Here is a 23463-nt window from a genome sequence, read left to right as displayed (position 1 = left end):
ACAGATGAACAATGCATGCCGTACATGCCTCATCTAGTGTGCAGTTATGAAGTGATGTTCTATACGAAGTATAAACACCGACTTTGTCAACAAGACTTTTTAAACTTAGATACAGAACATTTTTAGATTTAACACAGATAAAAATACCTGTATTTCTATCAAGATTTTTGCGAACTACAAACAATATCTTAGTTACCGAATTAAAAATCAATTAGGGTTGGTGATCGTTTGCCAGATTAAGTTATAGTATAAACAAAATTGAGTTCTCGAATAAATAAAAAAATCTACGTTTTTATATTCGTTGGTGTCTAGCTTAAAATCAATGCTGATATATTACGACTGTCGAATTGGATCCCAGTTAAGGTAGCACAATACAAAGATATCATACCTCCGATTCCCCAGTTTAAAAATGCTGTAACTTTCTTTATAATGCTTGAAAATTTATAAAAGTGGTATTTATGGATAGCTAACAGATTACTCTTTCAAATTAATGCAATGTTAGTATTATACAACAATTATGTAATCAATTATAATGTTAACTGTGTCTACAAAATTTTACAAGAAATTTCCACTTTCAATTGAAATTAGCTTCTTCATGGTAACCCCTAGAAAGTTGATTTTATTATATGTTGTTCCTAGAGCCATTATCTACAAAAGGGTGTCTCAGATTTCGGATAGAATGTATAGATAAAATTTTACACCTAATCAAACATTATCTACTTTTATGTGGTAAGGATGTTTACACTAATTACAGATTTATGAGAGAATGGAATACCATAGCAATAATTTGAGACACCCTTTTGTAGCTCCTGCTGTGTTGATTAAGATTTCGTTAAAATTTCCTGTATAGTTATAGAGATGAAAGAGCTAAATTCATTCAAGTGAACTGACCAAGATTTTGCTATTTATTGCATAATAATTGATTACATTATGATTGCATAACAAAAATATTGCATTCATTTAAAAGATTAATCTTTTATCTATCTATATATACCTCTTTTATTAATTTATATGCATTTTTAAGAAAGTAACATCTTTTTCAAGGTTGGAGATTGGAAGTAAAAAAATCTTTGTATTGTGCTACCTTAAGAAGATAGAAAATAATGCAAGTTACTAAGGGAAATAAGCAAATGCACTTTGGAAAATGGCGACTCTACTCTATCAGATGATGTTTACATATCAAACAAGGCAACAAAGTAAAAATAGCCGGCGATTGTGACCAGCCATTTGAATAACTGTTCAGCTAAATAATACCTATGCAAAATAAAATAAAGATATTGACTTTAAGTCAATATAGTAATGGTAAACAACTGTAATAAAAGAGCTTAATTATATCATCTCAAAACTTGACGATAATGTTTGCTTCAAGAACGAACAACAGAATAATAATGCACAGATAAAATTACTGTTATCTTTTTATGTCAACATTTGTAATTATACTTATTTTGTTTGAATAAATGTTTTATACTTTAGCTAAACAATTTCCGTGGTCATTGTTTCCTTAACAAAGCAACACCAATATCGAAAGTACTTATACTATACTATATGCGCATTCTGAACGTGTCTCCTGCTATGCATGTAAAAACCCCCGTGCGAATTCACACTTGTTAGAATTGCAACAATCGGGAATAGGACAGACTCTATTGAATTAAAGATTATACGACTATACTGGTATCTAACGATATAAAGACCGCAAAAACATGGCGTTCGTGAGTTTAACGCCGACATATCCTATTGGTCAACCAATTCGTTATGTTAACCGTCGATCTTATGTAGTGTCGATTTCATTTGTCTCTCCTCATAATCCTTTTGGAGCATTTTTATGTGAGGAGAACATCGCTGCGAATGATGTCCATATAGTGTGAACATACATAAGCGTAACATATTAACTGATATATGAAAACGCTATATAAGGAGCAGATGGCAAGTTACTTCTGAGAAATGGGAGGTTGTCAATTGGAAAGTTGAAGTCATCACGTTTTTTATTTGTTCTAGTTTTAAGTCATCCCTATTTGTCAATATTGAGGAAAAGATCTAGATATGAAGCACACCTTTTACGTAGTTCACTGGGGTATATAGGATGTAAACAATAATTCACAAGTTGGGTTTTGAGTGACAGAACATCATCAATATATCTGAAAGTGAAATTAATGAACTTTGCAAGATGTTTTACTTTTGTCTTTGAGAAGAGTATGCTTCATGTGAGACAGTAGTGGTGCACAATTAGAAACACGAAGAGAATAAGACAAGCAAACCAAACACGAATTTGGAACCAGCAAAAAAAATTTTCCTTTTCTTTTTCGGTTTTGTTTCTATTTTAATTAACCCCACGGTAGACTATTATCGTTGTTCGTGGTCGGAGTTAAGGGCTTGTGTCAATAAGTTACTCATGGCACAAAATTTTGCATTCAAATGTTATAGGCCAGTTTACTGTCCTTTTATCACTGATGTTATGACCGGTTTTTTTTATCCTTTAACAATAAAGATTCTGTTAGATATACCTTTCCTTTTTAATAGAGACATACCAATCTCTTAAGTTGGCACTCCGAATTGAAGTGAAGCAAGGTAATGCACATTAGTTTTCACCATGTAGACATTAATGCACGCTTCGGGGATAGGAAAAGATAAAGAACTGTTGGACGATTAGTGACGACGAAGAACATCCTACAAAATTTGTAAATACAAACTGGCATGTATTCATTGTGCTACATAGTACCAATGTTGCAAAACCAGCAGCAAAAACAATTCCTTGATGTTTTAGAAATCAATAAAAGAATGTACTGAACATGTAAAACAGTAACATAATTAAGAATGGTTGCATTCTCATTGACTGTAGCAAAAAATACCAGTATGCTGATCTTTTAAAAACTCAGAAAATAACCACCATATCAATCATAGCTTCTCCAAATAACAATCTGACCTTCAATCATGACATCATCCGATATGTCTAAAAAATAAATTCTAAAGCGGCTCTCTTTCAAAGGGATCTGTCAGTTTAGAAGCTTTAAATAAAATTGAAGCAGAATAGATTAGTACTTATCCAGGGGCTAGAAAAATTTGCCTCGCACGCTTCAAATTCAAAACAGTCTTACGCAATAGTTGCATCTCAGACAGCTGCTATTTTCAGAACACTGACTGATTATTATTGGTCAACTAAAAGAAACCTCTCAATTTCAAAACCTGTCGTGACTCCAATGAATAAATTATCACCAAGGAACCAAACGTCTAATTCATCTTCATGTCAAACATCTTCTTCTGTCTTTACTCATCTCCTCTCAGTTCCTTTAAGAACATCATCTACCAGTAAAATTAAACCAAAGGGTGTCTCAACACCAGTTATAGTACTAAACACAATAACACTTCTTATTAAGCCTACTGAAAGTTATTAGTCGGAACAAAGCTTTAACAAATGTAGCCAAACCTTCAGCTGATAAATCTATTTTACAGAAATCTAAACTTTAACAAACTTGACATCTGATCGTAACATTACGGCAGAGCAAAATGCTGTCCATATGCATTAGCGTTTCAACCAACTAGTTAAAGTGTACGGCGAGGAGGACAATATATTGTCCAGACATCAGTTTGTCTATCCATGACCGTTCATTCACCCAGAGTTAATGCTTGTTTTTTCATATCATGTTTGAAGGTCAAAGGTATACTACCACTACTACTAATGATGGTTATATAAACTTCCTATTATTATACATCAATCATCATGATTGTGTGAAAATACGACAATGATTCAACTACTTACATGGAAAATATATCTGTTTAAAAATTACGTATGCAAATCATTTTTACTAAAACCAAATATTAACTTTCATATTTGATGTTTTCGGTTTTCAAGGATGGAAATACAGCGTTACATTTAGCTACTAAAGGATGTAATGAGGCGGTAGTAACTATTTTATTAAACAGAGACTGTAATCCAAACAAACGAAATAATGACGTAAGTAGCAGTACAAGATTATTTCATGTTATTTCAAATCCATAAATTGCTGTAATTGATATAAAAGAATTGTGTGCCTTTATTTTAAAAAAATATCATATGAACAACTTGATATCAATGCAAGCATATCCAAAGAAATATGTATCAAAACCTGAGTTTCTTTTCCATTCGCTGGTTTCAAACTAGCACATTGTTTAACAAAACTACGAGATGATACACGTGCAAAAACTGAACTCCTAAAAGTTATCTACAAACATATATATTAGTATAAACGATAACAAAACTTCAATGTTAAGATAACACATGCATGTTCTGATTGTCAAAATGTATAAAAATGTAGACATTTTGTGTTTATACTTTTAATTAGATAGTCGAAATTAAAATGTCAGTACGTTGCACTAATATACAAGCTAAAGAAATAAAGCGCTTCTTCAAAGATCTAGAAATATTATTAGAACTTTGTTTTCATTCCTTGACAAGCATGACATTTTGAAGGATAAAATTAATAACACACATATAACTCTTCAGCTAAAAATTAAACGTGCAAAATATATAAATCGGTAAATTAAAAAAAAAATTAAAAAAAAACGAATGTTGATGTAAATACATATTTTATTAAAACGAAAACAGCTCATTGTAGATTTCGGGTTTAATCCAAGTACTGCCATTGAGTGATGTCAAAAATATCCAGGCACCATTGCTTTGACAAATTAATTATCATACAAAACTGGTTTTAGAATATTCATTCCCTAAACATTGATTTGTCACTGTGAAATGTATATTGTTTTTGGTTTTTTTTTTATTAACGAAATATTTCCAGCAAAGAAGAATATTTTATGACACTGCAAAGTCGGCTCAAAATTTCTCCATTTAAAAAGGAAGTAAGTCTTGGCAATATGTTTGAAAGGTTTATCATTAATGTCACGTACGCATATGGCTGATGGAAATAGATTAACCACAAGTCATTACATTGTAAGATTCATACAGTAAATTAGCTACATGATTTCAAACGAAAACATAGCAAACGAATGTTGCTGTCCGTTACTGTTCTCATTTGTTATTGTTTTAATTATATTACTCAACTCTATAAATAGTATTTCTCCTTCTATAGACTCTTTCATATTTGCTGATAGTTCTAGTATATTATTATTCAAATTAATATAATTTATCGTCTCTTTTTTGGAATATAGATTTTTGTAGTAGATGCAGGCCTTAATTAAGAAATAATTCATGGGGGGGCTTGAATTTATCGTGATTTTACCACGGGTTGGCCCTTTAAGCTAAATATTTTTCCACGAGCGATAGCGAGGGGAATATTATTAGCATAAAAGGCCAACCCGTGGTAAAATCAATATAAATTCAAGCCCCCATGAATTATTTCTATTCTAATAGGACAAAGACAGCAATTCATTGGATCGAAGCGCTCAAGAAGAAGGGAAATGTTTGCTGTTTCCGTAATTGAACACACTCTTAATATTGACGTAAAATACGAAGTACTGAATAAGTGACATACCTAAACGATTTATAATAACATACTCAGACAGGTTTGGATGATTTAAAAGATAATCTTACTTTTACTTAAGAAAATCGGCTTTCAACACACGCTTATCATCGTTTGTTTATGCTTTCATGGTTTGACGACTATCAGTTTCACATTCGTGCATTTTCCCGTAGAATACGTATATTCTTACGTCATTGTTCAATGACGTGATTAACACCCATTAAAAAAGCAAACGACGTGGGAGTAAGATTGTAACAGTCCAAAGAATCCATGACGTTGACGATCAGCTGACATATCAATATACTCATATTTTACCACGGGTATGTACTCAAAGCGTTTGGGGAACTTCATATATGATTACAATTTGTTTTTGATTTTCAATTATTTTTCCAGATTCGAGAATATTAACATATTTTTTTGTCTCTAAATTCATAAGATAGTTTGATGATTGCTCACTTTCTTTTACCCATTGTGTCTTTGAGCTTATATACTGACCCCCAATATTTTTTTCTAAGAAATTTTGAATCTTTTTTTTTTTCGATCTGTTCCAAAATTTTATCTGTTTGTTATATTTGTTTATATCCTCCTCTAGTAAACGTTCTAATTTATGAGATTCTTTCTTTTTAAACTATGCTTATGCCATTGTTTCCCCCCAGATTTCAGTCAAGTCTGGCCTCTGATTTAAGGGTTTGGTTTCTTCAAAGTAAACCTTTTACTTTTTTGATATAATCTTCTGAAGGGATCAATTATATTATGAAAAAAGTAAAATAACAAAAATACCGAACTCAAAGGAAATTTTAAAACGGAAAATTCTTTATCAAATGGTAAAATTAAATGCTCAAACACATCAAACCAATGGAAAACAACTGTCATATTCCTGACTTGGTACAGGCATTTCCTTATGTAGAATATGGCGGAATAAACCTGGTTTAATAGCTAGCTAAACCTCTCACTTGTATGACAGTCGTATACATTTTCTGTATAAATAGAACTTTTTCTTCGGCTTTTGGATATTAATATTTAGGTAATTAAACGTGTCAAGGGTTGATTTCGCACTAAATTATTTAATCTCCTGTTGCAATGACAGTCTGATTTCAAATTTCTCAATTACTTCACCACTTTTGTCATATAATCAGAGGTAACACTAGTTGTACCATATAATGTATTGTTATCTTCGAATTTGATATGTGATCATAAGAAGTCAGCATGTTGATATTGTTTACTTTGTAAAATCGTAAATTCGAAAATATTATTTAATAAAATGGCCACTCCTCTATGGTTTGAAGAAAAGGAACTAAAGACAAAGTCTCCACCCCATTGATTCTTCATTTAAAGTACATACATTAAACATATAATTTAATATAATATTTTACATGTAAAATGCCTGAACCATGGTCACAAAACTGGCAATAAAAGAGAGGAAAACAAAAGTACACGAAACACAACAATGAGCAACACAAACCCCACCAAACAACGGGGGTGAGATCTAGTGTTCCTGAATGGGAAGTAGATCCTGCTCCACATGTGGCACCCGTCATAATAATTAACGAATATGTATTCCGTAAAAATGGTCTGGTCTCTGATTCAAACTTATTATATAATTAGCAATATTGCTGCTATGAATTGATATACCTATATTTGCTAATAAGATATTTAACAGAATACGAAGGTTTCTGTCTTTGATTTGACAGACTAAGTTCAAAATTATTGCAGCTTAACGTTGTTTCATACTTATTCGAAACTTCGGAAAAAAATTAAGCTATAAAAATAATAAACTTTGTTCCTGAATAATCCAAACTACATTCTTTTGAGGTGAGGACACATTTCAAAGACCACAAATAATGGGCTTTCACGAAACACCCTCTATAGTATATACTATCAAATTAAAAAAAGCTTGTTATTTTGAAATAATTGAGCGAACATCCTTAATCATTTGACTGCGCGAGGAAGATATGTGTCTTTTGTTAGTTTCCATACTAATAAAAAATAATTACAAACTTATTTTACTTGCACACTTCTTATTTGATCTATTTTTGGATCTCTTAGATTTAAACAAATTACGATATAACTACATAATGACAGATATGACACCGCGTACGCTAGGACGTATAATTGAACAACGTCGCGTTCAAAAAGTTATCATTGTCATCAATTCAGTTTTCTTCGTATTCTGTTTCAATATCAATAATTTGTTCAGTTATGTGCCGTTGCCTTAAGCGATTCGTCCCAACGAATTGTCGTTTTAGTACTATTAGAATAAAACTTGAATTGTATTGATTTTAGCACGGATTGGCCTTTTATGTCGATATTTTACCCCTTGCTGTAGTTCGTGGTAAACTATGTTGCATAAACGGTCAACCCTTTGACATGTTTGATGAGATTGTAGCTTAGAAACACCCTCTCGGTGGAAAAAATCATCTATAATCTCTATAAGTATCAATCAATGTGTATATGAGGTCAGATACTTAAGCAAAGATAACATTATTTCGCAAATCTAGACGTCTCAAAACATGTGTTGCGTAAAAACGAGGGTCAGACTATGATGCAATACATTTTTTTGGAGATTCTACGAAATAATATTTAGGATTAAAAAAACATAAATCAGTTAAATATAATAAATATATTATTATGATTTAGGGACATAAGCCAATGGATATAGCAAGAAATAAGAAAATTAGACAGCTATTTAAGGTAATCAATGAATTGTTCTTCTTTTTCTATGATACTAAAATAAAGCAATAATTGTGTATATTTTGAATTGAAATAACTGTATACAAATTTGCACGATTATGCATTCTACTGATTCAAAGTATAATCAAAAAGTATATTTGTTAAATTTGTAAACATTAAATTATACAATGCCTGAAATATTTTTTTAATTTCAATTTATGTTGTTTTGCAGGATTATCAATCACGTTTGCCTGGTAAGTATTCTGTTACCTATAGTTTTGGAATGATTGATTAGCATACTATACGGGTACACCTGATGTAAATTGTATAGGAAGTATTACTGATGTTGATCGATATAGTATGAAGTATTTGAAACAATGCTTTACAGGTATATATATAGGTTGCACACCCCAAAACTCAATGTACACAATAAAAGCCTCGGAACAATTGCAAACATAAAAATGAAAACAAAACGGAAAAAAACAATAGACAGTCGTTAATAAAACAGAGATTATGTAAAGGATACAGACAATGCTTAAACAATAAATACAGAATGACATAACAAATGCAATAGAAATGACGTATTCCTTGCTCAATAAACAGCAATCATTGGATAACCGGTAGTTATACACAGCTTGCATCACTATTCATATAAACTTCTTCTGAAATTAAGCCCAACAATTCTAGGTCTGCAAATTTGCAGGAGAACAATTTGTTCTTCTCTCAACAGGATTCAAATCGCTGTTTCTGCGAAATCGTGGTAATACCTCCTACACTGTGTCCAGCGGTCTATATCATTCGTCCAACTTTAGGCTATTCAATATAGCTTAATTTTCGAGTATTTCCTTTACTCGTCGACTTTATCTAGGGTCATCTTCGCTAGCCAAGGGTTATGATCCAGGCTTGGCAGATTAAGCCAACATTTGTGATTCCAATGCTGCGCCATCTATCGGAAGATAAAAGTTACACCCATTCCGACTACATCATTCTTGACAAATGGCAGTACTCGAACAGTGTGGAGGTGTACAAATGGTTGATTCTTGTGTTAACAAATGTCGTGAGACAGGAACCGAAAATATACGTTGACAACATTAGTGCAAGAAACATACCCAGGAACTTCAATTAGTTGATTAAGAACTTTAAAATTGTCACTAAATATCGACCTATGTTTTGGGGGTAAAGACTTGTTGCGCAATCAACACGTGGAAATTGTTTATTTACATTTTCTGCGTTTACATGTGATCATCTTAAAGGCGCTTTTTTATTGGATGCAGCCAGTTACAACTGCGACCAATGGAATTCATAACGTCGTGGATCAGAAATTCTATCTTAATCCGCCAAGTGTGGAGAGGAGGGGACTGGATCGTAACCCTTGGCTAGCGAAGATGATCTAGGGTCATCTGCATGATGTACCGTGGCATGACAATAAGCTTTTTTTTTGTTTGTAAAAGGGGATAAACGATGATATTACTTACCATGCAGCCGCATCAATATTATTGTATGATTACGACTAGTTTCTGCGTTTTTTTTGTTTTTTTTTGAAAATATAATAATTGCTTTCACACGGTAAAAAAGTTAATTTATTAAGCATACTTTGGTAAACGTGTGTTTACCTTTTGTCCGTTTATAACTGGTTGTTGGTTTACATTTAAAACAAACAAATAGCGGCACTCTTACAAGAAAAGAAATAAAAATTATATCCACTGACGGAAACTCATATTGCTCACGTTGTATGTAAACGAATCAATCTTGAGAAACCGAAAGAACCAATTTCGAAAACCGGCTCATGATTTCCATTTAAATGAAGAAGTATTTGCACATTAAACCAAGGGCCCAGAACACTGCTTAATAGTGTAGACTTTGTACTGCTCAAATTGTACATCTTATACGTTCAGGTATTTCACATCCCATCTTTTATGGTAGTATTCTATACAAAGCACAAAAATGTCGTTATTCACTTAAAAAGCGAACCCAGCCTTCTAACAGACTTATTCACAAGTGATATAGTTACGATACTGTTGTCAAGTCATTAAAGATGGCATTTTATGGAATAATATTGTTTCACACATAGGGTTTCTACATCGAAAATAAACACATTTATTCTAAAACCAGTTGTTTGCATGATACGGGTTATGTTCTTCTCACTACTCACAATTTATGATGGCATGTTAATTAACCTCTTACGGGAGAAATTGTGGTTAATGTTCATATGATGAAGACGTAATCTTTCATTCAGTTTAATAGAAGCCTGAGGCTGGCATGTCCGTAACTGCTACAGTTATTTGTAAGTTTATGTTGATCATTGTCATTTTGCTTATTTTCTCTGTTACCTTTTCTTTTATCGAAATCAAACTTCTTTTAAACTGAGTTTTACTGTGTTTGTTAACTTCACATTGGCTAGAGATATAGGGGTATTGGGGATGAGTTGAAGTCACCCAAAACATGTTTAACCCCGTCGCATGTGTGCGTCTGTCCCAAGTCTGGAACCTGTACTTGTTAGTCTGGTGTTTTAATTTTGGTTCATTTGAATATTTCGGAGTTTAATTTGCCGTCCATTTTGAAGACCTAGTAAACATTATTGTTTATGGACCAGCTGAACCCCGCTTCCGATGGTGGGTTTCTCTCACTGATCTAAAGACACATTGGTGGCCTTGGGCTGTTTTCTGATCTTTGGTCTTGTTGTTGTCTTTTTGACACATTCCCCGTTTCCACACACTTTGTCATGACAGGTTCCTGGAATGTTCATATCAGCGGATGATTTGAATGGTAAATCAGGAATATGACATTTTTTTTTACTCGTTCCGTTCGTTAATTACGTTTGATTTTGTCATTTTTTATGGACTTCTACTTTTTGAGTGTACCTTTGAGTTCAGTATCTTTGTTGGACTATGTTATGCATGTTATGTAAAACATACAATCAATGTTTTCATGATAAAGTTAATTAAGAATCGATAGATAAATATTCCAATGTACAACTATAATATTTGAAGTTATATAGATCTTCTCACTTCGGCGGCCGCCCGTTTTACGCGACCAAAGGGTGCCAGTATCAGTCTTACCATAACGTATCTTTTCCTTTTCTAAAATACAACTAAATGTAATAATCTAACTCTATAATAATGTCTGGTAAATGGATTCGCAATTGTACAGACAATTAAGGCTTAATAAGAAACACATCACTTTTTTAAGGTCAGTTTCAATGAGGCTTATTTATCTATATGAGATAATTGTAGAAAGAAAACATTTAACACTCAAGAAGGGAGATGACAAGAAAACAAACTGTCAGGAAACAGAAACTGATTTATTTGTTAAATAATTCACAAAAAAAGAAGCAAGGTGTACAGTTATGTATATCAGACGCGTTGTAACTGTGGTCTCTTCCGTGGCGTACGACAAATACAACCAGGTATAAGGTATAATCAATTACAAACTTCACGAGTATTGAAAAGTAAACGTAGACGATGCCTCTTATTATGATATATCTTTACGAAAAAATACTTGTATGCCCTTTTTGAAATATATATTTGAAATGAAGACTTTGGTTACGGTTCAAATTCCCTGCGATCATAGTTTTCAACAATATGTAGAACTCATCTTATTTCTGGTCTAGTTACTTCAGAAAGAAGTAATCTTATCAAGTGATAAATAGGCCAAAATGAAAAAGGAAGGACCAGATAGACCCTTTAAACAGGTTTGAACTAATCAAGGGTAGCACCAGAAACTATCCCCCTTTTGCGATAAATTGTCATTGTTTCATTCGAAAAGAAACGGTTTACAATCGTCTGGCTATCATGGAGAAACGCGTGTATCATATTTGTTTAAGATTTTAAAATTAAAAGAAAAAAAACAATTGTTATCATTAATGTGTTGTCTACGATGCTTTTGAAACATGTTTTATTTCAGATGTCAAACATATTACTTACCGATTTAAACTTATTGAACCTGAATTATAGTATGACAAAATTAAAACATTTTATTTGCCAAAACATGTAGATGCACCATCCGAGTAGCCAGTACTTTGGTACAGATATGAACTTAGAGATATTGTTATCTATTTATAGTTTCGGATATAACATTTTGGATTTGTTTTTAGATTATGGAATGCATAGCCCTGATTCCTTGTTCGGATTAACCTTTATTTTCTGGTCCTTGTTTTGTTAAATCAATTCATCAGTGTCTTTTATAAGTTTTATATTTGTCAAATAGATTGGACTCGAGGTTAAATGAAGACAAAGGAATTGTCAAAATGAGCATCAAGTGTGGTAAAACTGGTATCATTGATGCTAATGCTGAAACTATATAATTTTCAAAGAATACTAAACAAAACAAACAATAAGTTCACTTTTCATGTACCTGTATGTGATATACTAGGTTGTACTTTCGATTGTTACTTTATCTGAAATGTATCTAAACTAACAATTGTCTTAACCAAATTACTATTGTAAGCAAAAATAATGTAAAGAAACAGATATTCATTCTATTATTCCGATACGGTAAATCCTATGGCGGAAGCTAACAAAATTGGACAAAAGATTATGCTAATTAACTATAATAATGTCCGCTATTTCTTATTCTCATACGAGGGAAATTTGCAAAAGGTACGAAAAGTATCAGCAATTTTCCCTTAAAGTAGTTTTGACGTGTTGTAACACATTATTCTATATCTTTAAAGTTTAAAAACTTTAGCTTGGTGAACTACAATATTTTTTTTTTCAACTTGTGCTGATTTAATTAAAGTATTGTTGCATATATGTTTTTTTCTGCATTTTTAAATATGAGCGAACATATGGCCCACGATCATATTTATAACTATCACTCCTTGGATATACACGTTTTTGTATCTCAGATACCTTCGATGACCGTAGGTACGCTAATAATGAAGGATTAAAAAACAGGTGAAAAAATCGTCGTAGTATTCCTTGAATCATTGAATCATCGAAATATGTAAACGAACGGCGGACTGAAGAGGACTTTCGGTATTCACTGATCAGAAATATATATATCTTACGTTAGCTTTTTCTTCTTTATTATTTAACGTTTACATATAAGAACAAGTAGCATAGTATTTATAACAGCATGAATTTAAACAATGTAATTTAAACGCAGATTTGTTACAGTATTAAGTTTTGACAGGAAGTTCAGACTGGCTGCCATATGTGCCATTTGTACTCTTAAAACATGTAGGTAATCTTTTAAACTAAATTATCTAAAAATTTCGTGACGGAACAAAACTTCACATCTATACAATGTATATGCATAACCTTATTCTATCAAACACGTGAAGTCCAGACAGAACTGTAACGATTTTGATTACAAGGGCATTTGGGGAAAATAAACAGAAATTGTTTAATACTTGTTTCAAACTCAATACTTTTTTCTAGTGCGATTGAATGTTAATGTATAGTACCACCAACTTATAATTGTGGATTGGCATAATGAAGGAAAACTACGTCTTTTTTATCAGTTCTTGATATGTAACAGCTGTAATGTAATCGGAAGGTCTTGCATTCCAATATCAACTAGAGCACCTTTTTTACTTATTTTTTAAACAATTTCTATTGTAATTGTTCATTTTCTTCCCTATTTCATGTATACACATAAATAAATTTGGGGATTATTGTCAATAACGATTTTGATTACAGGGGCATTTGGGGAAAATAAACAGAAATTGTTTAATACTTGTTTCAAACTCCATACTTTTTTCTGGTGCGATTGAATGTTAATGTATAGTACCACCAACTTATAATTGTGAATTGGCATAATGAAGGAGAACTACGTCTTTTTTTATCAGTTCTTGATATGTAGCAGCTGTAATGTAATCGGAAGGTCTTGAATTCCAATATCAACAAGAGCACCTTTTTTACTTATTTAAAAAAAAAAAACATTATTGTAATTATTCATTTTCTTCCCTATTTGATGTATACACATAAGGAGAAATTGGATTTTTGTCAATGTGGCAACTTTTCACCAGAGACCAGAAGTTGCAGATGTAAACAACTGAAGGCTATTGCCTCAGTTATATTTCATTTTGTACAATACGATAAATGAAACACTAAATTCTATCAGATACCATACGATAAACGACACGCTTTAAACGATATCTTATCGGTCGTCCCACTGTCTATATCACTCTGCTCAGCTCTTAATAAATTTGCATATCACGGCTTTGTGACGTCAAATGTGTTGACCCGGCCTTAATACCTTTGACCCGGACATATCAGCGACGTCATAATGTTTGAACCGACGTTGATAAGTTTGACCCGAACTTATCAAGTCATCTTCCGGTTTGCTGGTGAAACAAAGAAAGCACTTCCAAAAGACCCAAATACAGCCCGATAAATTGATTATCAGGTTGTCTGCATATTGATATTGTAAAATATCAGCTGCGAGTCACACTATGAAGCTTTTTGTCGAGTGAGCGCAGCGAACGAGATCAAAAAGCCTTCATATTGTGTCGAGTAATCGGTTCATATACCATATATGTATGATGAACGAACGATGTAAGCACGCTGACACAATGTTTTAAGAACGCAACACAAATGTTGTACAGAGTATGATCGAACGCTGTACGAACGATTCTTGATAAAGAAAGTGTTAATGTATACGTTATAGGGACACTACCATGTTTGTGTTATTCAATCTTTAGTTTTCTGTGTTATGTTTTGTTATTGCTGTTTTTCTTTTCTTTTTTTTTTTATTATTATTTTTGGTAACGATTAATTCATTTCAAATGCTTTACGTTTGCCCCATTGGTATCTTCTCTTTCTTTATAAGTTATCACCTAGCGTAAGTACTTCATAACTGGTCAGGAGAGATTTTGTCTTTTACTCCCTCAGACAATTACGCTGGAATCAAAAATCAATAGTACAAAAAATGTATGCGTGTTTGCTTTGATCCAATACAACACCCACAATATAAGGGTGAAATAGTTGATGAAAGATAAACAGTCCGACTGCACCGATCTGTAGATTTTGATATATTACTTGTAAACCTTATTATTCGAAATTTCAGGTCTTCCAATTGAAGTTCAGAAGTTGGATAAAAAATCTGCGCAAGTGTTTACCAGTTTATTAGGAGAAGAAAGTTATCCACATTTTGAGTCAAGAGTAATGTTAGCTGGAGAACAGGGAACAGGGAAGACAACTATTGCCAGATATCTTGTCGGTAAACGTCCAACTAGAATCAGAATGTCAACTGATGGAATAGAATTATACAATGGTCTTTCATACATGGACCGTGAAACAAAGGAATGGCTTGGAGGAAAGCCAGGTAACGCTTAAATAGCCCAATAGCCTTGCTTCCGTACTAGCATGAAAATACGGAAATTAAGTTACTGAAATTTGCTGTAAAAAAATTATGAAACCATTTTTAATTCAGGAATATATCTCTCTCATATAAAGGTCTGATTTCGCTGCAAGTTTTCGTTATGTTTTGATTGTTTTTTTTTGGTTTTTTTTGCGTAGGTAGCTCTTCAATTTTTGAAAAACAGATTTGGATTTTGCCCCAAGCATTACTGAAGAGACAATTTTTGCCTAAGTGTGGATTTGGTGCAGAAAAATTGGTACAGTTAATGTTTGTTACTACCACTTGGTCGATACCACTGCTGGTATATTTTAAGCCCCCGAAGGTATAACCACACCAGCAGGCAGTATTTGCATTAAAATGCGCATACCGTGTTATTGAAGTTTTGTGCTACAACATTTTGGAGATTATTTTACATAAAGGAATGTATCTCTCATATGAGGAGTTATGAAACATTGCACAGCTTTAATTATACTTTTGTTCTTTTTTCACCAGCTCTTAGATTTTGAATGCATGTTTGATTTTCAAATATGTTATCCCCGAGCATCACTGACGAGACATTTGTAGTCAAAATGCACATCTAGTGCAGTACGTACTATTTATGATATGAAAACAAATCGAGTAGGAATGTGTGTTGTTCTAATTAACTTTCATTACATATTCTAATGTCATAAAAGTTCTGTCGAGGCGAGTTTGGAATTGTTACGAAATTAAGCAATGATTTAGGTCAGCACAAGGTCCTGGAATATCTTGTCCACAGAAGATAATTACCCATATATGTATCACTGTGTATTTTAATATTTCCATAGTATATGTCATCGGCGTTGCCTCCTATAATTACCTCTAAATGTCGTACATGAAATATAAGAAAAATCAGTGTATCATCAGAAAACGAGTAACAAAGATTAACAGAAAATTATGTTTTTGTATTGCAAATAATCAGTCATGGCGCCTCAGGTTTGCCTGTTGTACACATCACATGTATAAATTGAACAATATCAGTTTCAACTTGATAAGAATTATATTAGATATGAATACCAGAACATTTTCATTTGCGTCTTGACTTACAGTTTGTCCTTATGCGGTGCTGTAGCACCACTGTCCCCTGTTAGGGTAGGGTTGAGCCCTTACAAACATGTTTAACCCCGCCACATTCTTTATTTGCCTATCCCCAGGCAAGACCTGTAGTTCAGTGGTAGTCGTTTGTTCATGTCTGTCATATTTGTTCTTTGTAAATTGTTTTGTTATTAATTATGCCGGTAGTTTTCTAAATTGATTTGTTTCACATTTTCATGTCGGGGATTTTATAGCCGACTATACAGTATTGGTCTTTCCAATTGTTGAAGGCCGTACGGTTGCCTATAATTGCTTAATTCCAGTTCATTTGAACTTTGGTGGGTAGAAGTCTCATTGGTTATCATACCAGTTCACATGATGTCTATTCTGTACTAAGTTTGAAATATAACAATTATTTTATATTTGTTTCGTTGGTAGTATAGTGTGATTTTGTCATGTTTCATGGACATCCCCATTTTGAAAAAAATCTAGAGATTTCGGTATTTTTTTTATTAATGCCTTTTTTTTCTTATTTGATAAAAGGTAACCAATTTGTATCAATGTGTTGCAATACAAATTATAATGATCAATAATGGCATCTCTGAATGAATACTGTAAGCAATATAATTGTACAATCAGTGAAAACGAATGGCAATAGTCATTCAAAAAATAAAAACAGAAAAATATTAAGTTAAAATAATGTCAGTTAACTATATTAATCCCACAAACGTGTTACTGAGTATTGTTTTCATGACAAAAGTAGTCTGGTGTAAACCGTTGCAATAATGACACTCACTCATAAGCAGACGATGGTATAGTTCTACATGATTTGTTTTTTCTCTTCTCATTTTTGATTGTTAATGCTTTTAAACTTGGCATGATGTTATAGATTTTTATTAGAAAGCTTTTATTAGATTCCATCATAAGGATAGAGGGTAATTGAAGATGTTTAATATCATATGCATGAATTTGACAAAAAGAGGTAAATCACACATTCATAAAATGAATATATCAAGAATGTTCTGAGATACATTTAACTCTTCTTACATATTATCACTTTACTCTACAAATCTACATTACAAATCAATGAATTATTATAGCTACAATCATCCTCAGGTTTAATTAGTTTTAAAAATCTATAATTTTATGCCCTCGCTGCCAAAAAAGATAATAAAAAAAACATCAGCAATGGAAAAATATATTTCAGGTGTAAATATCAAAAAACATCATACATCTTGAAATATTACACATAGTAAAAATCTGAAGGGGGAATAATGCTTGGTATATCTATGTGCGAAACATTGTTTTGTATTACTTTCTGGTGGGGTCAATTTGCTATTCGTTTTTCTTCGACTGGTAGCTGATCGGCTTCAATCAGTTTGCAAATAGTACTGCGGGTTATTCCTTTTTGCCTAAAGGTCTCAAATAAAGGCTATAACAGCACTGCTGTTGCTCATTTCATTTTTTTTGTGATGGCATATCAATTCATAATTTGGAGTAATGATAAAATGATTTCGTTATGTCTTTTAAGGACCAGTTGTAATAAGAGAGAGAAAACATTTTAAAAAGTATAACAAAAAAACTGAACTCAAAGGCAAATTCAAATGTTCAAATGTTTCAACAAGTGAAAAACAACTACCATATTCCTGAAATGATATATACATTTTACAAAGAAAATGGTGGGTTAAACCTTGTCTTATAGCTAGCTTAACCTCCCACTTGTATAACAGTTGTGTATAGCTCCGTTATATTGACAACATTGAGCAAGCTACACAAACAGACATAGTAGGTTAACGTGACAATACTATAAAACGGGGGAAATGCAAACGTTTCAATCCAATAAAACAGAAAACACACTAGTAGAAAATAATAACAAGCATACTAACAAAACACTACATGATACAAATGATTGAACAACACGAAGTCTACATAAAATGTTTGGATGAACTATATGGTAAGCAGTTCCTGCTCATCAAGCGACAACATCTGTGGTGTGATTCATTAGAAGTATAGCATGGTATAGCATGGTGATAGTCATGTCACAATCGTGGAAAAGAAAACGAAATTGTGGATACAATAATTAAAACAGATCAATGGTCAATTGCATATATATTCCTTAACAATCAAAGAAATTGTGATGGCCTCCTTAAAACTGTCGGAGGGATCATCTCAATCATATAATTAGGAACAGCTGATAAAACTCGTATGAAGTAACTCTGTATGAAGACAGTCAAAGAAATGAAAGCTCTGGAAATTCGTATTACCTTGAACAAATATACTTCAATTGTATCAATTCTGCAATGTTGCTAAAAAAAACCTGTAATGTTAACATTGGGAAAATCGATATCGTATCTTTTGTCTTTCTGTTAGTTCTCAGTCGACCGTCTTTGTCATTTTCAATTGGAGGGATTTTTACAAAGTGAAAGATCATGTGGTTATGCTTTAAACAGATTACTGTATTTGCGTTGACCATTTTGTTTCAAGAAGTAGTTTATTAGTTATAAATTTGTCTTCTACTTCATCTATCTCCAGTCTTTTATTCACAGACACAGTAAAGCCTAGTCCTGCTAGGCAAGGAAATTTTTCCATGCTACCTGAAACAAAAGATAAAAGTATTCAATTATAATAATTGATGTGTATCAAATGTGTGACTGTCAATGATATATATGTGTGTTTTGTGTGCATGAGTGTGTGTAATCTCATGTACATGTTCACAGGAAGACAAAAAGACCACATCAAATATTATAAACCTGATTTGTAGAAAGTGTGGACTTCATCTTTGAATCTGTCTTTAAGTTAGAAATAGTAGGAAATACTATTGTAAAAAAAGGAGTGGTCAAATGTTGTATATTATTGCACAAAGATGGGACCATTTGAAATATTTTTTGAAAGTTGCAGTACCAGTGTTTGATTCACACTGTCCGTTCTTAGTAGCAAAGTAACTTTGAAATTTCGGTTAAAAAGCCGTTTTTGGTAACTGTACCGATTGTGTTCTATTACCGATTGTGAAATGTTTACTGAGTGTGAATTCACATTACATGTATTGCAGAAGTCGCTTACCCTGTTGACACTCGATCTAACTGTTTTACGAATTTATGCGATTTTGACAGCGTTTGTGTGTTACCTTGATTTGTCTTCTAAATATATGTGTGATATTTGAAAATCGGAAAACTGATGTTCTCATCATTCGTCACAACTTTTTGGAATATTTGGTTTTTAATTTTTTTCATCTTTATAATTTACTGGGCTTTTTAACTGTTTTAAATAGGGCGCCCCTGACGAGTTTTTTGCAGACAAAACGCACATTTGCGGACAATTGTCTGGTATTTTTGATTGCTTTGCTGATAAAACATACATGGTGCATTTGATTGATTAACCAATTCAAAGTTGTTTTTATGACCCGTAAGTCATTGTGGTAGTCGACTGAAAGAAAATCAAGTTTTTCATTTAAGGATGAAATGTAACGGGAACATACAACCGACCTATCTTTTAGTTTAGTAACTGTCATTAGTACAGGTTTTGGTTTCCAACTAGTTATCAACACCGCATTTCTTTATCCAGCATTTAATGTCATGCAATATGCAAACAAAATGGTTTGAGACTTTATCTCAGGGGATTCCAATTCATATTTTGATGTATGCATGACAAGTTTATTCACCTTGATTTGCATCAACAATCTCACAGCCATACTCGATTCTGAAAGAGTTTCTATATCTCTCCTTTCGTGCTATATAAATTGCCTTGCATAGATTGTATTTAGCTATAAAAACACATTACACAAGTTAGCTATGTCTCGTAACATGACCTTTTTGATATTTGAGGTATCAATATTGTTTGTTATTTAAATTTAAAAGAATGATCACTGGTTAAAATGCGTCTATACGTTTACAGATATTTATTTGCTACATTTTTTAACTCACCTGGTCCAAAAGGCCTGAATTTTGTTCACGCCTACAATATGGGAGAGTGTCCATTGTTGAATATGCACATAGACCTAGGAGAACGTCACAGGCTCTTCAGAACCTCTAGTTTAATGTTGGTACATGTATATTGTACTTTGCCAAAACATCTAAGTATTATGTATAGTTTTAAATAATTTCTTATTTAGAATTTTCTCTGGAAGAAATCACAGTTAGCAGATCCCTTTTACGGGAAGACAAAAGAAATAAAAATATTAGATTACCAGTTACAACGCCAACCAGTCCAGCTGTATCAGATGTGACAAAGGACGGATCATTGTCGGCCAGCAAAGGAGATCTTAAACATACATCAAATGAATCACCATCGTTCTATACCAAGTCATCTACTGAAAGCTCCGTGACAGAATCTGAGAAAGCCAAAACCCCGTCTGAGCATCAATTTCAAACCATACATGATTATGCTGGTAGTTTGGCAATAAGTAATGAAAAGAAACTATCAGGTCATGTTTCAGGAGAGAAATCAAAAATAGAAGACAACGATGACATACATGAGCCAGATGTTCAAGACAAAATCCCTAGTTCAGAAATGTTATCAGGTAGATTTGTTTCTGATGGGAAAAGTTCAGATGGCTTCATCAATAGGACCGAACAATTCGCACAGCATTTTACAACTGGAAAAGAAAATACTGATGCTGCAAATGACAGAGAAATATATGAAGCTTCGCTTGATGAATACAAACCAATGAATGAATCTCATGATACTTCTTTGGAGTCAGACTTCACTGGTGATTTGCCTATAGAAACTGTTACTAAACCTGGAGTTATCAGAAAGCTGAAAAACTTGTTTGGGGTTACCAAACAAGTCAAAGAAATCAAAGTGTCAATCACAAAGGAAAAATTCTTAGAGAAGTCCTCTAAAGTTGGAAAAAAGAAGTTACACAACAAAAAGATAGCACCTATAATTATCTGGGATTTTGGAGGGCAGGATGTGTTCTATTCAACTCATCAGACATTTTTAACATACAGAGCTATTTACATAATTGTATTGGATGGGAGTAGAAAACTCGATGATCCATGTCCGTATGAGCAGTACCTTCCAGGAAAAAGTGGACATAAAACATCAAAAGGTATTTATACATATACATCAATTTTCAATAAACTAGATGAATAAAATTTCCAAATATGATAAAAAAAAACGCATGTAAACTAAAACATCCTCATACTTTAGTCCATTATTGCGAGAATAAGCACTCAAGTAATTTATTTAGTAGACAGTAGAATTCGTAGCGAAAGTATACATTCAAATGACTTTGATACCTTTCCCCGTAAGTATGTTCCCTTTTTTTATTTTTTTTATTATTACAGATTATCTGCTATTCTGGATAAACACAATCGTAACATACTGCAAAGGACTTATTCAGGGATTTCCTAAAATTATGATCGTGTTAACACACAAAGATCAGGTAACAGCTGTAAGTATGCTGTAGTACATTTTTTTACAATTAAAATGATGGACTGTTCGGATTTTGAATAATTTGATTTGACGTACACAAATATCTCATGTCTATTAATCGAATGAAAAGAGGAAATAATGCCAAGGCAAATTTATAGATCTAACATTGTTGGGCTGATGTTTAGACGAGTTGTATATACAGAATGTACACAGCCATGTATCACCATCACTGCTGGTGATCCGATCGATAAATCTGTTGTAGAGTTGTCACTGGTTCAGACGTACTTATAAATATAATTATTACTGTGACTGTATCTTGCATTAATTTGTAGGATCCTTTACAATAGATATTTCAGCTGATCTGTAACAATTCCATCTTCATGCCTTATATATCATGTACTGTATTACGACGCTAGATTAAAACTGACAAGGACAGGTAACACCCGGCCACCGAAAGCTTTATTATGTGAAGCCTAGGTGGTCGTGTGGTCTAGCGCGTCGGATACAGTGCAGGCGTTTTGGTGTCACGATATCTCAGTAGCATGAGTTCGAATCCCGGCGAGGGAAGAACAAAAAATTTGCGAAAGCAAATTTACAGATCAATCATTGTTGGGCTGATGTTTATACGAGTTGTATATACAGAATGTACACAGACATGTATCACCATCACTGCTGGTGATCCGATGGATAAATCTGTTGTAGAGTTGTCACTGGTTCAGACGTACTTATAAATATAATTATTTATGTGACTGTATCTTGCATTAATTTGTAGGATCCTTTACAATAGATATTTCAGCTGATCTGTAACAATTCCATCTTCATGCCTTATATATCATGTACTGTATTACGACGCTAGATTAAAACTGACGAGGAAAGGTAACACCCGGCCACCGAAAGCTTTATTATGTGAAGCCTAGGTGGTCGTGTGGTCTAATGCGTCGGATACAGTGCAGGCGATTTAGTGTCACGATATCTCAGTAGCCTATGTTCGAATCCCGGCGAGGGAAGAACAAAAAAATTGCGAAAACAAATTTACAGATCTAACATTGTTGGGCTGATGTTTAGACGAGTTATATATATATATATATATATATATGTGTAATCGTTATTTTACTGCGTATTGTCAATGCACTACGTTTTTAAGTAATCTTTTCTCAAAAAATATATGTAAATCAATTAAAAGTCCGAGGTGAGGACTGGTAATATTTTTTTTTAGTTTTAATCGGTCATGTTCATTTCATCAGCAATATCTGAAAAGTCTGAACATCAAAACGTTAAGTATGGTAACAAGTTTTTAGATACTTACTTGTTGTTCACATCATTTGCTTGCAGTCAATCCGTTAATGGTCAGTAATTTTAAGGTAATTCAGAATGTTGTTGTTTTGTACATGTAGCTGACTTTCCAGCGAATAGTCTGAACAGTACTGGATTCACTACTGTAAGCGCTTAAAAGGGCTATATACTTTATTTTCTTATTTTTTATAAAGATTATTTATTGTTCAGTGTCGTAAGAGCAGTTCATATAAAAAAAAACGCTTCAGTTCATAATAAGATAACTAGTGCATACATGTATGTACATACCTAACATTGCCTATATCTACGTGGTATGAAC

The 23463-nt window shown here is 32.8% G+C and overlaps 1 protein-coding gene across 1 annotated transcript in view; it reads left to right on the top strand.

The window, feature by feature from the left end:
• The first annotated feature begins 3772 nt into the window (after window positions 1–3772).
• The window catches only part of LOC127717916 (uncharacterized), a 28176-nt gene continuing 8485 nt past the window's right edge, over window positions 3773–23463 (top strand). The window contains exons 1-6 of the mRNA XM_052223782.1: window positions 3773–3949; window positions 8088–8141; window positions 8353–8374; window positions 15132–15389; window positions 20587–21525; window positions 21764–21870. Of these exons, the coding sequence (XP_052079742.1) occupies window positions 3830–3949; window positions 8088–8141; window positions 8353–8374; window positions 15132–15389; window positions 20587–21525; window positions 21764–21870 (1500 nt within the window). The 5' untranslated portion in view covers window positions 3773–3829. The remainder of the gene's footprint in view (window positions 3950–8087; window positions 8142–8352; window positions 8375–15131; window positions 15390–20586; window positions 21526–21763; window positions 21871–23463) is intronic.

The sequence above is a fragment of the Mytilus californianus genome, unplaced genomic scaffold, assembly GCF_021869535.1.
Source record: "Mytilus californianus isolate M0D057914Y unplaced genomic scaffold, xbMytCali1.0.p SCAF_10, whole genome shotgun sequence".
Taxonomy (NCBI): Eukaryota; Metazoa; Mollusca; class Bivalvia; order Mytilida; family Mytilidae; genus Mytilus; species Mytilus californianus.
The sequence above is the reverse complement of the archived record's forward strand: the minus strand, read 5'-3'. Positions and strand labels throughout refer to the sequence as shown.